The sequence below is a fragment of the Pelecanus crispus genome, chromosome 3, assembly GCF_030463565.1.
Source record: "Pelecanus crispus isolate bPelCri1 chromosome 3, bPelCri1.pri, whole genome shotgun sequence".
NCBI classification, from domain to species: Eukaryota; Metazoa; Chordata; class Aves; order Pelecaniformes; family Pelecanidae; genus Pelecanus; species Pelecanus crispus.
Window position 1 is genome coordinate 64511686 of NC_134645.1, and position 18953 is coordinate 64530638.

General features: G+C 38.1%; 1 protein-coding gene across 1 annotated transcript in view; it reads right to left on the minus strand.

Annotated features, from left to right (window-relative positions):
- Positions 1 to 18953, minus strand: part of ADGRG6 (adhesion G protein-coupled receptor G6) — a 117040-nt gene that overhangs the window by 35061 nt on the left and 63026 nt on the right. Inside the window, exons 7-10 of the mRNA XM_075707705.1 lie at positions 17628 to 17711; positions 10312 to 10397; positions 8883 to 8935; positions 8749 to 8802 (exon numbers count right to left, since the gene is read on the minus strand). Of these exons, the coding sequence (XP_075563820.1) occupies positions 8749 to 8802; positions 8883 to 8935; positions 10312 to 10397; positions 17628 to 17711 (277 nt within the window). The remainder of the gene's footprint in view (positions 1 to 8748; positions 8803 to 8882; positions 8936 to 10311; positions 10398 to 17627; positions 17712 to 18953) is intronic.

The following is an 18953-nucleotide window of genomic DNA, read 5'->3' on the forward strand; positions in this document are numbered from 1 at the left end:
TTTTAGTCCTAATTAGGAAAGTCTAGTTGCTCAGATGAGTAATTCAAGTTTGAGCAGTAATAGCTGTTTTGTACTGTAGCCCACTGCTACTTTCTTGGGCATGAGAAGTAGTTCTAAGTGCCCAAGTCTCTTTCCTGTGAGAGAAATAAAACAGTCCCCACCCTTGTCCAAAAACATAGCTTTTCTGGAAGGGAAATAATGAACAGAAAAGCAGTTCTAGCAGGATACAGGAAAGAAGCCCAGAGTGGAAGGCTCAAAAATTTCCTCCTGGGACACAGAGAACACATGTTGGAGAAGAGAATATGTCGGTACCCAAGAGCATTGCTTGGCTCTGGCTAGTAGGAGGTGACGCCACTGAAGCATGGAACATTGGATCTCCATGGGAGCCAAAATGTGGAAAAAAGGAAAAAGCAAGCTTGCTTTGGGCTGTCTTCATCTTAGCCTTGCCCTTGGATACCCAGCAGCCCGAATAAAGACAGACCTTCGTGATGTGTGAGCAGTTCCTGGCAGCCTGGGAAATGGCAGCACTGCCAGCACACAAACAGTGAGCAGGGCAGACACCGAACTGAGCTGCTTTCACCGGCGGCCCCCAGCACAAGAAAGCAGCAGTGAGTTAAAGGGTCTTGTGGTCTATTTGAAGAAGAGTAGGAGAAAAAAATCTGCAGGGGCGCTGTATGGGAGAGAGCTAGTAGTGTTTTCAGGCACCACTTCCTAGATAGTCCAGGGCTTCATTTCCAAAAATCTTCCAGAAAGACATCCCCATGATGACAGCTCAGAGTTGCACTTTCCAGAGATGCCTAGTCTGGTACAGTATAAAACTACAGCTTAGTGTACAGATATTGCTTTTAGATGGCAGATTTAACCCTCTTTCTGTCAGACATCATTCTGAAAACTGAATAACTCCAACCAATAATTCTGAAGTACTCTCATTAGTGAAATGGCATTAAAAGAGCTAGCATTAGAAAACAACTTCTCAGTCTAGGAGAAAAATAAAACAACAAAACCAAAGCCCAACCTCATAAAGAAATCACGGATGCGAACTAAATACTCCACACCTTTCACTGTTGCAGATGGAAAGAAATAAGTAAATAAATATACATGGTCCCTGGTTGGTGGGTCTTTTCATAGGTTTTTTTTTTTGTTGTTGAACACCAGTACACTTGCCATATCTGCTGTTTTACTGGTAACATGTTGCTGGAGAAGAAGATAAAAATGTGACTACCTGTTGGCTTGTCTTGTTTTTTTCCCAATGGATGTATTTTAGCAGAGAAATTCCAGCTATCCCTGGCCAGCTCGCTCCGGCCCAGCTCCCAGAGATACTGAGTTCCTCCTAAAATTCCTTTGGTCTCTGTGGAGTGTTTAATATATGGCAATAGCCTCAGCAGGGTGGATGTGCATTAGCAGGCTTTTGCTATATACCTTGGATATATTATGAGGCACAAGTTTATTATGGCATTTATTTTTAGCAGAAGCATGGAAATTGCCTATGGGATTGCCAATTCTTTCAGCCCTCCAGTACTTCAGCCCCAGAGTCTCCTGGCGCTTAACCATCTTTCCTAAAAGATTCTGGCTTCACTCTTCTATTCCCTTTACTTCAGAAAAGGAAAACTTAATATACTGTTGCCACTCCCTACCTCAGCACTTTGGCTGCAAAACAGAAGTCATAAGTGAACAGTCACTGCTACTACTATGCTGCCTATTGCAGGACTCCCAACTAACCCAAATGATATTCAGTATCCATAACTGTGCGGAGGGATAATGGCAACAAAACAGAAGGGATAATGATAGATGAGACAGAACTGGTTACAGTTATCTCGAACAATTACAGAGAAAAGTATTGATTATGAAGCACTGATAAAAATAATCTGTTAAACCACTTTGTTATTTGTTTTCTGAGAAACTCTTAGAGCACGAGTCATGTATACTGCGTAATAGGAGCCTGTTCCATATTATGATGAAAACAATTTCTATAAACTTTTCGGAATGACTCATGCTAGCTTCCCAAAGTAAATAGATACCTTTTAACTTGACAGCTGACGCAATATGAAGCTGAATGCTTCCTTCCACTTTTGTCACACTCAGATTCCAGAAAGAAAACATTTTAATGGTGAAGAACAAAATTCTCGATTTGGAAAACAGTAGGCCTACACTCAAATAAATGGCAGCACTGCCATGCTCTGCTGGTGTCACCAGATTTGCTACACCCAACCTTATGTCTTTTATTGTGTGTCATATAAAAGCAGATAGATTCTTGTAGCAGTAATCAATTATAAATTACATATCACCTACAGTAATGCGTACTGCTAGTATTACTGCTGTCAATATAAAAAAGATGGACTGCAGTGTAGGTAAACGCAATGGGGATAAATATTTATGCCTCTCTGACTGAAATGGTGACAGCTGTAGCAAGCAGGAAAGCAGGGGAAGACCGGCGTCTGTCCCACTTTGTCCTGGTCCATTGAGCTAAGCTGGCTCAGAGAGAGGAGTTTATGAAGCTGTATCCTCATCAGAGGCACAAGAGGCGGTGGGGGTGCCTGCGCTGCCATGGTGCATACCACAAAGCCGGCTTTCTTCTCCGGCAGCGTGACTCAGAGCTATTCCAGGACAGTGTGCCTACACATGGGCTGTGGTCTCACTGCTACACGATGCGAGGAGCCTGAAGGAAGGATTAACAAACCATGTGAACCATGCAGCACAGACTGTCTCATACCTGAAGATATGTGGTTGATAATTAGCAATGCATATTTCTCCTCTTGTTTTAGTTGTACTAGGCAGGCTGAACTAATACTGAATTATTGTGATTTTCAAACTGTTTAGCAAATCACTATTAATTTCTTTTGTACTTAACATTACTTGATTTGAAGAATATGAAGAATCATTTTTAAAGCACCTAAGTACTCAGGGAATCTAAATTTCCACTAAAAGTCACTGGGAATTTCAATCCTAACCACCCTAACATATTTAAAAAATTTTTAAGATGTCAGCATTAAATTCTTCACCAATCTTGCTGTTATGTTGGCTTTGAAGATAAGCAGCGATGTGTAGCTATAACTCAAGACTGGCAGCACAGGTAGGCTCACATAGTCACCTGTAAACACTACTAACTTCTTCACATTAACTGGACAGATAAAAAAAGAGCTGACCATTGCATAAGTCAGTCAGTGAAGATGTAATACAAACAACAGACAAAATGTTAGAAAACACACAGAATGAGACAGAAAGAAATATGAAAGTAGAAGGAAATTAAAAGCATTCCACAAAAGCTCTGAGTTGTGGATAAACTATTACTTGAGGTGATTTTGACTGTGATACCATTAAAATGTTCAGAACAGAGAGCAAAAAAATAGGACCAGGCACAACAGACACATTTAAAGTAATGCCAAGGATGAAGAGGTTCCTTTCTCAGCAGGTGATGTTATAAAAAAAAAATATAAAATATGAGATTTCAGGACACAGAACTAAAAATTGCAGCTACGTTTTGTACTAGTAAAAATAAAAGCATCCTAAGCCTTCCTTTTAAGTTAATGGCCATTGTATCAGAACAGTGCTGTGAGCAACATGGTCACGCATCTATGCCTGTCCTTGTGTCTCCAGGGCTTGCTCCTCCCTGCAGGTCTGGTGTGGGAATACAAACAACTATGGCTTTTCAATGGAAAGCACTTATAATACGTGATGATTTGGTATGAAGACTATTCGTTACTAGAGAATGTAGCAGAAAGGCAAAACAGAAAGGGCTGGACCCCCTCACATTTCAACAGCTGGTCTTCGCCGAAATGAGTTTTTGGTTATGCTTGAATTATGTTCCAAAACAACAAAGAAAACCCCCATCCCCCAATACATTACTTTCCTAAAAATGGCATCTAACAATGTCAGGCCTACACTAAATCCAGTTAAAGTCAGTGGAAAGGCAAAGGAAGTCATTGGAAGCTGGATCAAGAGCAGGCAGCTTCAGCAGGATACGAAGAATGGATCATCATTCAGTCTTTCGGGAGGAATTCCCAAATTCCTCCATCTGTGATGAAGGCTTTCTTTACAGGTCATGGACACAAGATGCCAGCAGGGCACTGTGGAGAAACCTGTGGATTTCTGCTTGGCTCTCTGTTGGTCAGTTTTCCAAGCAGAAATATTACATATAATGTACACATTATGTGGCATTTTAAAATGTGCTCTGCACTGGTCAAGGCTGTCCCTTACTGCCTTCAGGAACACTGAAGTTCACGTCAGCGGCAGTAGAGGTGAGCCAGGTCCAAACTGTTCCTAAAACCTCACCAGTAGACACCAGGAAAATTATTAAAATAGGAATAGGTATCACAGATGTGTTCATTTATAACAAGAATAGCATTATTATTTCATAACAAACAATTTGAAGTAATCTACAAAGAATGCAAAAGCCTAATACTTTACTCAGTAAAGATACTTAGGACTATAAAAGCAAAATTATGCTGCTTTGATGTTGCTAACTCCTGTCTATAACCATGACACAACCTAATTAGCTTAAGTTTTATCCAAATGCATTAAACTTTCCATGAAGCAACACAGCACCCAAGAACACAGCATGCAAGAGCCTGAATCTGCCTCACTGACACTGGGGGCAAAACTCCCACGGACTTCAAAAAAGCAGGACTAGGCATGGGCAGCTCTGATTTCCTGCTTTCCTCTCTATTGTCATTCCTAAGAGAAGGGATTTCTGTTTAAGTCTAGTGGTCTTTACACAGATTACTACCACTGTAGTTTTTAATTTGGATGAGTTTAACAGTACTAATGTTAATGTTGTTTCACATAGTAGAAGCAATTGAACACAGGAAATAGGCCAAAATTATGACAAACAAGTAGTGGAAGCTGGAGCAAGCATAATCTTATTTGAATGTTAAGTGGAGAAAAGGTTATAAACTAATTTGGGCCTGAATTCTCAAAATTTCTTGCAAAATAAAAGAAGAAAGGAGAAACAGGGGAGCTAAGCTGCTTAATAAAGACCAATTCCCCTACTGAGGCAGCCCTATGTAGTCATCTGACAAGACCTAGGATCAGTAGGACCCTTCTGAGACAAACAGCAGGAACAGTCATAGAAAGTTTTGACAAAGCTGCAGTCATAAAAGGCAAATAATTAATGAAAGAAACACACACATTTATAATTTATCTACATAAAATCCACAAATTGGCTTCATTTTCAAAGGTTTGTGCAAAATAATGAGGGACAAAGAAACAGCTATGTCCATAGCCCATTCTGAACTCCTGTGTACTTTATTTTGAACAGCTGCCCTCTCATTAAGAGATGGAAACAGTATGACTAGAGGAAAAAATTAAACACAGACACAAAGTCAAGTATAGCTGTGATAAAATTCTGTCTAGTAAAGTAGTTAATAATCTACCAAAGTATTAGCTTGATATACTACTGTCATCCAGAGATCTCACAGTATTAAAGGCATTGATAATAATCTGCACTTTTGGACTTGGCACTCTGTCTCTCATCACCACGTACGTAAACACATAATAAGCACAGTGTACTTTGGATTTCTGCAGCTCATAGAACACAGCAATGAAAGAATAACAATCCAGTTCCATATTTTTGTTTTGTTTTGCTCTTCTCAGAATGCAGTACAGTTTAAAATATTTATTTGGAAAACACCTATTTTTAACATGCCAAAAAAAGCCAGCTGCCTACCTCCCACTTCCAGCTTCTATTTCTTCTCTGAATGATTCCCTCTAATGATTCTTCCCCTTGCACTTGCAAGAAGACTAGGTGGGGAGACCGATAACAGTTTCTTGATAAGGTAGCAATGTGGTAAATAAGGGCTGAAGCAAAGCAAAATGCATCGAAAAGGCTGGGAAAGGTTGTTTTGTTGTTTGGGTTTTTTTTAACTGTATAAAATACTAATCCAAAAGGTAAGGAAAAAAGATGTGATCTGAATTATAAGAATACAAATTCATGTAAAGATAGTGAAAACTTCTCAAAAAGCAATTTAAAGAGATAGTGCCTTAGAAATAAGAAGGCTATGATCTTACAGAAAATTCAGAAAAGAGACATAAGGTTTAGTGAGTTAGACTAATGCATTCACTTCTGTACTTACAGGTTAAGTCTGAAATTCTAACTGTGGAGTGAAATTCTGTTCAGATGAACATGAAGGTTAATTGAATAAGTACTACTTAAAAACTAAGGGGAATAGTGGAATGTCTAAAACTGTAACAGACTTATTCTTGACTATCCAAAATGGACAAATAAGAAAATCTTTGGACAACTATTCACAGGAATAATTTATAGGAATATTTAATCAATAGAAACAGTATGAAATCACACTGTGAGCAAGTTACATGCAAGAACTCAGCCATAACATTCCAGTGGATCACCTGAGTAGTGAGAAATTAACATTGCTTCCATCAGGGATTAAAAACTTCCAACCAGTAACCTGCTAATTTTTTATACCCCAAAATGTTACTCTGGTGTCTTGTAAGATTTCCTTAGAATCCTACCCAGGATAAATCCAAGAAAGTGGAAAACCTGACAAAGTATCTTGAAAGCAATGATCTGGAAGTAGTAGGAAAAAAAGGTTGCTTTCTGGATCTTCAGAAATTCAGCAGATTTCTTCCTCACAAAATCCAGAAACAGCTGTGTGAACCTCAAAGAACTGGAAACTTGGTGACTAAACCCAGGAACACTGAAGACTACTGGGAAGCTGATCCTTCTTTTGTTTCAGAAGGGAAGCAACATACAATGATAGACATATACTCTGACAACCTAAAGCTCGGAGACCAAATTTTCCCAAATGTTTCTCCTGTAAGAGGCAAATGATGTGTGAAAATATATGCAAGACATGAAAAAACAGCAAAAAATCCTGGGTGTATATATTTCTATATATGTATAACTGCATATAACATGTGTAAAAAGTGTAATTTTTGTTAGTCACATATCATGTATCTCAATTAAATTTTTAATTACCCCTGTGTTACCCCAACCGGGTTGCTAGGTTGGGCAGAATCTCGACTTCTCTTTTTTTTTTCTTTTCTAAGAAAACATGCACAGCATAACAATCCTGATTATTTGGAGAACAGTAACATTTTGTGTGACGTGATTAGCATTTATACTAACGTATTCAGAATGACGACAAAATGCCATTTGGCCTTGACACAAAGTGCACTAGAGCCCATGAGAAGACTAGTTTCTCACTAGACCAGACCTCCCTTGAAAAACTTTATGACATATTATGAACATGTAATTCCATTGCCTCTGAAATTACATGTGATGGGCAAAGTAAATAGGAATGGGGTTACTTCCCCACGAAAGTGATATATCGTTAGAAGTAATTTAGTGCCATATTCACTGTATGTCAGAAAGGGAGGGAAAGGAAAGGGGAAGGGAAAAGGAAAGGGAATTACTAGAATTAATTTCTCCCTCTTCACCTCCTTTTTTAAATAGACCAGGAAAAAGAAACAAAATCCAGAGGACAGGTTGGTGGGAAGGTGAGATGAAAAGAAATCAGGTGTGCAGTCTAGGGCAGAACAGATGCTGGCAAGCTGGGCTGCTAGCCTCATAAAAGATGCAGGAATAAGGATGGGGAAAGCTTTACATTTCTCAGCAGTCTTGGATTGTTGGTAAGACCTGAGGCATGGTCTCCACTTAAAAGGTTTTGCTGGCATAATTGTATCATTTAGAAGTGTGAAAAAAAATCCCACCCACATCACTACACCCTACTGTAAATGTAGGCCAAGCAGCAAAATAGCCCATTCAGAGACTGGGTTTACACTACACCAGTTAAATGGTTTTGCCAATAAAAGCTGTCTTTCTGCTGTGGGTGTGTGGGAAGGAGATAGTACCTTTTACAAATCTTTTCATGTCTAGGTGAACTCTGTAGAAAACTGGAAGCATCAGTAACTACTTCCTAATGGTAAATTGGGAATACTGGGCTATCTCTGACATGAAAAAGCCCAGCTGTTATCATGGCAGTTCTCAAGAGTCAGCAGTTAAAGTCCTTTCCTATGAGACTTTTGCCTACACTGCAAACAGATACATCCTCATTGGAAACAGATACATCCTCATACCCACTCATTGCCCCTTTCTCACAAGACTAATTATGTTTTGGTTTCCTCTTCTTAATTTAATCCTAAAATTCACTCCCTCCCAATATATCCCTCAGAAATCAGTCTGCTGCTTTCAAAGAAATCCCCCAAGGCCCAGTTTTCAGTGGGTGTGACCCATCTAACTTTCTTTGGCTGCCTTTGAGGCCGTCCCAACTCCAGTGCCTCCAAGCCCAGCAGAAGTCAGGAAATGAGAGCATATGGTAAATAGTTTAACTCACACTAGTTTGGCTTTCAATTCTAGCACGATTTTTCAGTGTTTTGCATCTAGTAAGATGTCTGTTAACTCAAAAGGTTCTGATTCAAGAGAATAAATGCAGTGGCAGCAGACAGATACCAGTGTACCAAAGCTTGTTACTACAGCAAGCTGGGTGTGCCATATCACATATATATGACACGTCTATGCAGTTTCGTGACAGATGAAACCCGAGCTCTGAAAAAATGATCTGTTAAGGTTTAAAGCTCAGTAAGTTTAAACCAAAACAAACACGATAACCAGTATTAGGTTTCTGAGCACATCCAGAGGACTTAGCTTGCCAGCAGTCATATATTTACAGACTGGCAAGCATATGCCCGATAATAGACAATGAATCCAATAATAGACAATAAAGCCTGTTGTAAAGCCACTTGTAACAGCAGCTGTTGCCTCTATCAAGAACATCTCTTCAAAAATGTTACCTGTCAATATTTCTTTTTTCTCTTACTCCCTCTTTTATGGGGCGAGGCTTCTCGCTATAAAAGAAATAAACATTAATTAGGGTGGGCTAATTCTCAAAAGGAACATAGCATAAATATCTTCCCCCTTCATTTACCTGATATTGACCACATACACAGTGTAGTTCCAGTTCTGGAAAGTACGGTTTAGCTGAAAAACAGGAAGACATTGATCACATGAATGGTGAGATGTTAATGTGGCTTTTTGTTGCTTAAGACAGAGTTAGAATTTCACCCTTCTCCCCCTTGAGAAATCCCCTTCAGCTTTTCAAAGCAAAGAGAACACTCTCCCATTTCAGTGAGGCGATTGTTATATTAGATGTATAACTGGTAGCGAGAGATGTGGGCTTTTTTACTGACAGAAGGAAATCTCTATAAGGTCACAGCACAGTGTGTAGGTGAGTGCACAGGATGCCGAACTTTTGCTTTTCTCCCTCTCTTCCTCATCTTAAATTCTCAGAAACACGTTGATTAGAAAAGACTTACTGACAAAACTACAGGGTCAATTTTCACCTAAAAGTCTACAGCCTTACAATGATCCTTTTTTTCAGACCTTCGTACTATTTATTCTGAGTGGGAAAAGGCTGTTCAGTTTTCCCCCTGGGAGACACTTTTGCATACTCTGCTGGGCCAAGTGACACCTTTCTAGATTCTTTGGCTCAGGCACCTACGTACTTTGCCTGGCTACTGCTGCTAAAAGAACAAGCTTGGCAGGTGTGGATGGCTCATTTCTGGTTGGTGGATGACTATAGGTGATTTCTCTTCCTCAGCTTCTGAAAGCCTCCAGGTTTATTAAAAGAAAAATAAAGAATAATTGCCATATATTTATGACATCATATTTTCATGTAAATAGTTGGTATAAAGACTACTTGCAGCTTGTGTGAGTGCCACTATGTGAACTTTCAAAAAGGACACAGAATATCTGTATTCAGACAGGGGAAACTTTCAGAACGCCAAGAATCCTCCATCCAGAGGGCCCAGAAAGGAGCTTATGTCTGCTAAAATGGGCTGAAAAACCAGGGCCTACTAGAAACCCCATCAACTGACCTATAGCAGAAGACTTCTGAAGTACAGAATATTAGGGTAAATTGGAAAAGTGTATTGCCTCACACAAACAAATACTGCCTGTTTTTTTTATTATTTCTATCACAATATAACTTCAAAACCACATTAGTATTTGGGGAGAATAATTTCGCTCTATATAGTGATGTTGGAACTTAGACTTCTACCTTTTTCAGTGGACAATTCTGATTTCTCCATACTTTCCAAAACCTCAACTAGTATCTATGTTTCTTAAGAAGCTGGTTGGTATAGTGGAGACATTTCAAAATGTTATCCATAGTGCCTGATAGCCCCAGCTAGACCTGAATTCATTACCATGCAACTCAATAATAGAAAGATCTCCAGAGAACACATATTAATTTAAGAATTTATTTGGTATTGTCTCTCTTTTTTCTTTTTCAGATTGATAACATCAGTGGGGCAGATACATATATGTAGTCACACAGGAAAGAAAACTTAACTTACCCATTCTGCAACCACATCACGTGCTCTTGTCTCTGAGTTGGAGTTGGAACTAAAGACAGTTATAGATATCCGGTAGAATAGCCCACCTGTCCATTAAAAACAGCATTTCAACATTAGAAAATGTGCAAATTTACCTTTTTAATAATGAGTTTCATGATGAATATGAAGATTGGGCTGAACGCCAGATACAAGGACACCTCAAGTTCTTGTTAGCATTATACAAGTTTGGAGTGAACAAGCACTGCAGACTTGGGCCCATTCTCACTAGTCCTGTCAAATTAGACAAGAATTCCCCCCCCTCCATATTTTTAGAGACATTTGAAATGTGATGTGGAAACTCACAAACAACAGACATATAAATAGTATTTTGCATATACCTTTAATGTGGTGTGTAAAAGCAAGATCATGAAAATGTCATGAATTTAAAAAATAATCATAATTACTGAAGTCTGTAGAATGGATAAATTCTGCTCTCAGTCATATTGTTATAAGCCAGAATTCAACCACTGCAGATTAGACTTAAAACCTTGTGGGAGCAGATAAGGCTTATCAATTGAAAGTAACAAAATAACTGAGGACTAACTGAGAATTAGGTGGAAGAAGGGTTATCCAGCTCTTTTTTTCACAGCACACTCTTTGCTCTCAGGCCTGGTGATGGCTAGATAGTAAAAGAACCCACATTAGCTTTACAAAACTGGCAGCTGAACAAACCATCTTTCAGTCACAAAATGTGTAACACTTGGCTTGGAGCAATTTTATATTCAGTAAAATTGTTTTGAAGTGGCACTGGGTAAATATAAATTCTCTTTAAGCTCATGAGTTGGTAGGCAGCATTGCAAGATTTCACATCTAATAAATAACATCAAATCATCTCATAGTTAGGCTCTGTGTTAAAAGTCTATACTTCTCACAAGTCAAATTTTTTTCATTAATCTACTAAAAATTCTGTAAGCTCTGGTCGGATAAAATTTCCCAGGATGTGGGGGAGGTTTAAGACCTTCTGGATCCATTCACTTGCATGTATGCACACATGTGGTATTGCTTGGTTCAGGGCTGTTACCAAATGAAGTTGTGGGTCTTGATTAGATATGTGTATTTATATAAATCTTATGTAAATCTTACAGAGACACTACATAGGACAGAACAGGACATGACAACAATTATAGAGAAATCCCTTTCTGTCTCTTGATTGTAGAGGAACTGCTCTCTCTTTCTGAGTCTAAATAAAAGACCTTTAATTCTAGTTATGTACATGTGGAGCAAATTTCATCATTTTACAACTTCATAGAAAATAACAAGAGCTTGAAATAGAAGTATCTGGAAAAAAATTGAAGTCAGTATTTTCTGATTTAATTGTGCCTATTGGTTACTATACTATTCATGACCTGGCTTGAATATAGTTCTTTCCTCTCATTATGGAATTGATCATACGATCACTGAGATCAGTATGAAAATTCCTCTGCGATTAATATGAAAATTCCTCTGCGATAAAACACTAAAGAATCAATTTCTTGCAGGAAGATGGTTTACCAGTTGCCTTCCATGGTAAACCGTGATTAAATTTTAGATGTGAGTAGAATGAACTCGCTTGCTTTTTCATTTATTGTCTTTTCTTTTCCTCCCTTAACTCAGCAGACACACAAATTGGTGTGCAGTTTAATCTGAAAATGTATTTTAGTTTGTTATTACTACTGTGATAGTTTCAAATTAAAAAGAGGAAGAAAAGTCTTTGGAAGTAGAAAATTGGACTGCACAAGTTGGAAACACTTGCAAGACTTGTATCTCATTTATATGTATATATCTCTGTATATACATATATTCAATTTTATATGTATAACGTACCTTTTATATGTGCTATACAGATACGCACATACAGAAAGTGTGCATTGTATACATTCTCTCTCATTCATATATAATCATATACATAATTATAACCTTATTTATATAATTACATATATGGACAAAATAACTTTAATATAGGAATATGCAAAGTATTTTTAAAATCAAACTTAGTAACTACAAACTAATCAACAGCTTCAAGATCTCCACCAGATGGTGACCCAAAGCATGTTTTAATGAGACAAAAAAAGAACATGAACAAAGAACTAATCTACATTTTTAAACACTCTCAGGAGACTGCAGTGGCAGATAATGAAAACTAAAAATGATTTCTCACTCTCCAAATTAAACAGTGGAAATCCCATGTCAAAATGCTGAATGAAAAAAAATATTTTTATGGGCAGAAAATTGCTGAAAGGTAGCCAAAGATAACTTGAAAAAAGAGGAAAAAAGAATCTGGAAAAACAGTTCTCCCCACACCCACCACCAACTACAAAAACATAACGATCAATGAAAAGCCAGGATTGGTTGTTTTTGTTTTGGTTTTTTTTTTAATTGTTAGGCAAATTAGCCAAAACTTTCTTTTGGAAAATCTTTGCTTTTTGAAAGTTAAATCCTCAAAAATGTATGAATACTGAAATGAAAAACATTCATACAATCTTAAACAATAAAATAGCATAAAAAAATATAGAATATCTGAAAACCTGATACATTATTCTCACAGTCTCATGAAAGCTGTCTTAAAGAATTACACAGAAGTTAGAAATCACACATTAATGACATTTACTATCACTAAGATACTACAAATTCCCTTCTACTATAATTAAATTACTATTCTAAAATCTTTTCATATGCTAAATGGATCTATATCTAAAGGATGAAAGTCATCTACTTCTATGTTCAGTCTACAAAATGAATATCTAATAGGTACGATGATCTGGTTTTGTTCTACATCTAACTTAATGGCTTGACATACTGTAGTTGACCTCAGGTCGACACAGGCAGCCCAGCTCAGTGAAGGAGGAACATAAACACAATAAAAAGACTGCAGGAGAGTTAGTAAGTTGATTCCGTTGTGGGTGAGAGGTGGTATTTTGGCTTGTCCCAGATGATAAATTGGCCAAGGAATGAACATGTGCTGAAACTGATGACTGATGGTACATTACAGAAGAAACTGGCATTTGGGACTGCATGAAAGAGTGATGGATTGCTGCACCATGTGTCATCAGAGTGCCATTCAAGATGGTCTCTTTGTGCTGAATAACTCCACTGTATGAAGATGGAAAAGGTATCTCATCATTCATTATTGCAGTTCTCGATGATTCCAGAATAGAAGAGTGATTTGCAAAACGCCCATAATCAGCATTTTCAAAATCCAAGGCATGAGTACTAATAATATTCAGAGAAGACATTCCTTCTCTGTGATTGCTAAAGGATCCATACACCTCCCCTTCCGAATCCCATTCAGAAAGCCTCAGTATGTTTGTCGATGTCAGAACAGCAGAATTCCCCATGTCTTCATTACCACCAATGATTTTTTGTTCTACTGCCCACAGAGAGTATCTCAGATTGTCCCCTGGATTTTCAATGGAGTTTTGTCCTACAACAGTTAGATGACTTCTCGATGCTGCTGTTGTTGGCAAGCTTAATTCTGCTACATCCCACTGAGGGATCAGGCTTGGAGAATTTGTATCAAGATGGTTCTGAAAACTTTGTGGGAGTGGAGGTGTCGAGTAGCTGTTAGGAGGTATGCTGGCTCTGGATTTTGAGTCTGAATGAAGAAGGTGCCTTAATTCCAAAGACAATGTCATTGGAAGGAAGTCAGAACTCATTGAACTGATGTTTTCTAAAAAAACACCTGCATCTATTTGAACTTTATTTCTTGCTTTATCAATAGTATTAGTTACAGCATCATTTGCTGAAAGACTTTGAGACTGCGGTGATCCATATATTCTTGTTCTGTTTACCAAACTCTTAACTGGTGTATTGATCAAGAAAGCTTGGCTATTCCTTGAACATGAAGGCTGGGTTCCTGAATGTGTTGGAAGGACAGAAACAAGCTGCTGTCTATTGATTAGGAAGGTCATGTTGGTTTGATCACTTACTATGTCAGTTCCAATTTGCATGTGCAAACTATCAAATATCATTAATTTTTCTGTCAAGTTTTCAAGTATCTTTTCAAAGGGACCTACCTGCACCTGTACAGAGGGTTGACTCAAAGGTACTTCCAGGGAAGGGAAAGGAAAATCAAAATAAAATTCACTGTTGGAAGACACAGTTAGGTTTGCAGTGTTCATTGTTGACTGCGACTGTAATATTGTCCTGCCATTACTTTTTGAAATTCTCTTTGAAAGGTCTGGAATAAATGAACTAAAGATTTGTGTTTCCAAAGCTGATGCATGACTAGAGAAGTTCATTTCTTCAGCCCTGTGACCTAATAATCTAATGGCCGATGTTTGTTCAGAGATACTGTCAGACTTAGCAGGTGAACTAATGGATGGCAATCTCTCTGTTGCAGAAGAAAGCAATTTACTAAATGAGAGCCACCAATTTTCTGATGGCTCCCCAGAAAACACTTGAGATGCTTCTTTCAAATGATAGGGAACAGTCCAGAAACTTGCTGTTAAAGAAGGGGAAATAGCTACATATTTTGTTGGAAAATCCAAGTAAGCTGAGTCCCAGGAGTTGCCAACTCTATTCACGTTTGCTGGCTCTAATATGGAAAAAGCTGATTCTTCATTTTGACTACTATCATGAAATGGGTCTAAAATTTTCTCCAGGACTCCATTTCTAAGGATCTCACTTGGCTTTTGAAAATATACTGAATGTTTTAAATAATGAGACCAGTAATTACTATTAGATACAAATATGTTATCACTTTCCAAATATATGTCAGTCAACGATTGGTGATAAACAGGCAGCGTCATTACAACATGCTTAAATGTTGAGCTTGTCCAGCCTGTTCCTACCAGAAGTGCTGAAAATGTTAGTAGTTCTCTACTGTGTCCTAGGACTGAATTTGTCAGTTGGATGTCAGGCATAAATTTTGTGTATGTTTTTTTCATGTTTTGAAAAAAAGTTGTTGGGTTTGCATGTGGAGTCTCCTCAGAGGTTAAATTTGTAATGCCTCCTAAATGATGTTCCTTAATGTGTGTAGATTTTCTAAACTGAAATTCACTGTTTGCTGCTAACACAGAAAAAGGTTTCCTGTCAGCATTGTCTTCTATCATTTCCAGGTAAAAATTTTCAGGTGCAAAGTCTATCAAATCTAGCCTACTTTTCTGGAATGACAATTTCTCCTCTGTAGGTGATATAGATAAGCTAGAAAGAGAATGATGTCTGTCTTCTTGAATGTCAGAGGTGACATGATGATGAAATACAGTCTCACTCCACCAACTCACAGGCTCCAAGATGTCACTTATATGCATGAAATTGGTTGTGCCACTTTTGGAGGATGAAATCCACACGGTTTCTTTTTTGTGTTCATAAGCAGTGCTGCTGCTGCTGCTAACAGGAGAGTGGAATGCTGACTCAGAGTCAGAATGGTCTAGTCCATCTGCCAAAGTCAGTGCTAGCTCTGCATTAGGACTTCTGTTTTGAAAAAGAACTGCTGCATTCACAGAAGGCTCTGTAACAGCATCTGTTGCATCAGAAGTGCCATGAAATGAACTTCTAGAATCATTCAAAATATTTTCATTTGGTAACAGATTCATCACAGTATTATCTACGTTGATTTTTTCTGTAAAAGCAACCAAGGTACTGTTGCTGGTCTCCTCAGAAGCAGCTGATGTGGACACAGTTGGAAGAAAAAAGCTGTACATGTTTTTTCTCTCTGGGTTCTCATCTGCTGAGTTTTTACTGAAATGGAGAGGCCTTTGTTTCACTGGCCAAATAATTGGGGTTGAGATAATTCCTATGGTTTTGACCCCTTCTATCTTAGACTCTTGTTGCCTCTGTGGTCGTGAATGGGAGGATTCAGGTGAATTTCTCTTCATTCTGAAGATAACTGCTGCAGGAACTCTGAATTCCTGCAGGTCTGTGTGTAGTAAGCCACATAGTTAACGGATTAAAGAAAATATATGCAACTTAACAGTCTGTTCTGGGCTGTCTGCCTTTGGTCTAAAAATCAACTTACCAAGAATGGAAAATGAAGCTAGTTAGCTGAGTGAAAGTTTAATTTGCTTCTGCTGTAAATTAATTTGGCTTATTTTTCTTAGTCTTTCTACTTTCTCTTGGGAGTTTCAGAGCCAAAGAAAGGACTTAATTGTCCAGGTTTTATTCAACTAACATTAATAAGGCATTCAGTTCCTTCTGTAGTTACAAAAATCAGAGTTAACTCTTCATGGTGAACATAGGGTGAGTGGCTCCACAAAAAGAAAAAAGCACAATTTGGAAGAAAATGTCAATATTTTCTTCTTACTTCTACAGCTTAGTAACTCCAAACAGGCTGAATTCAGATAAATTATTTCACATTGTCTACTCTACTGCCCGATTGCCAATGTACAAGAAATGATGTGCCAAGAGAAAAAATACTCCAAGAATACTAAATCCTACAGTAAAAGCTGATGCATTTGGGGAAAAAAAAAAAACCCAAACAAACCCACAAAAAACCCCCAGATTCTAATTTAATTCTGCGGAGCACACTGAAAAAATAAATCTTTACAAAAAATATCTTTAAGCCTCAGATGAAAATTGCAGAAATCTATCTCTGTGTTGTTAATAATGTTTAATAACTGTCTTTAATAAACTAATGAATATTTTAGCAGCACCTTACAAAATGATGTTCAGTCTCTGGGAGACAGTGATATCATAGAATTTGAGAAAACCACAAAAGAAATCCCTGCTTTTTTCCTGTGCTAATAATAGGCTCATTTACTACCTTATTTTTTCCCTTAATCTTTCTAAATGAAAAGTAAACGATATCTGATACTGTCAACATTTTCCCTAGTAAAGTCTGATCCAGCTCTTCTTGAAGTCAGTGGAAAGATTGCTGTTGACTCAGTGGAAGTGGCTTTGCTCCACAGGAATGATTCCACTTGGCTCCTGTGCCCAACTAGTGAGGAACAGAGAATCCCAGCATACTACCACCCTGGCTGCACAGGCGGGAGCTACACAATGCCTCACAATCTGCAACCTCAACACATTTCAATAGCATGGTTCTTTTCCAACCCTTTTTAAAAATCCTTCTCCCTTCCCTTGTTCTTTGCATGGGTAAACACAACAGGTGACACAAAGTGAGCCCCTTTTGTACAAGACCCAGGTAAACATGATACAAATAAACACCGAGTTTGGTTTTGTTCTCATTTACACCATTCTTGCATGGTCCAGTGAAGTTACTCCTGATTTATTTCAGCGTAAATGAGATCAGAACTGAGACAAGACCCTTGACATTATGACACTATGAAAAACACACCTTAAAATACGGTAAATTTGCTCTAGACACAGTACAAGGAAAAATGTAACACAGGATTTCTTACCATTGTTTGGCTTATCGTTTCTATTACTATCGGGCATGTTAGTGGTGACAGTGGGTGGTGTAGGAGTAGTAGCATTTACAGTAGCTGGTAATAAAGATGAGAAAGAGGTGAACTTGAATGAAATATGAATGTTAATAAGGTAAGACAAAATGGGAACAATGCATGACAATGTAAAATGAAAACCATCTACACACAATGCTATAAATGTTAAATAAACACATTATTTTTTCTGCACAAATTGATGAATGGATATGAACTGAGGCCTCAGTCCTGCAATCTTCACTTTCACTGCCTTCAGTGGGAGTTTTGCCAGTGTAAGGTTTGCAAGATCAGTCCTGTACTGCTTTCATAAACTCAAAATCCTCTTACAAGAGCTTCAGATCCAGACAGCTGTGCAAAGACCAGAAAATAGATCTTAAGTTCTAAGATGCATGCACTTAGAATATTGCTTGTGAATAGAATAATTGTCCCTACTCAGGGACTGAAGATGACAAAAAAATGCGAAAGTAAAACGCCCATGTAAGGATCCAGTTAACTTCACTGAACTCTATACAACGGAGAGAATTGAAATCATACTTGGAATAATTGAGGTGGAATATATATTTTGAAAGCTTCATGTAGGATCTCAGCTGTACTGTTCCCACTGACACTAACAGGAGTCACCCCACACAACACTGGCAAATGTTTCCCAGGAGAACCAGCTAGAACCCTTTACAAAATCAGAGTGAGGAGCCAAAGCTGCAAATTTCCCCCACAGCAGACTGGGAGAGTATACACGCTAGAGCAATTCAAAGATCATGCCACTAAATTTTCAAATAATAGTTTGGAAAAGAACTTAATTTTACCTAGTAACTCCCAAGGAATGCAAATCCACTCACTGACAGATTTCTTTTTTCCTGAAAACTCTTTTTAAAATCTGAAGGTTGGTACAGTATAATCTCACACTGTTACATGGCTTTTGCAGATTTTGACCAAGAACCAACATGGAAAGCTTAAGCAATTGTATTTTAGGCAAGAAACCGCACTTCTGATTTTTTGCGAGGTTGTTTTAGCTAATCTTTTGAGCCCGAAAGTCATAAACTCAGGTCTCGGCTTAGGAAGCAGGTTCGTGTTCAGGTTTCAGTGAAACAAGAAACTTAGGGAAAGGGAAGGAAGAGTTGGACACTTCAGCAAACAGGTTCTAACTGGGAAAGTGAGTATATAAAGTGACACCCTATAATACAAAAAAGCTCTCTTCCATGTAACTTCAGGGCTATATTGTCTCAGAAAGAAGTTACAAGGCTTCTTACTGATTGTATCTTCCAGCCTATGCTGTTAAAGGAGGCA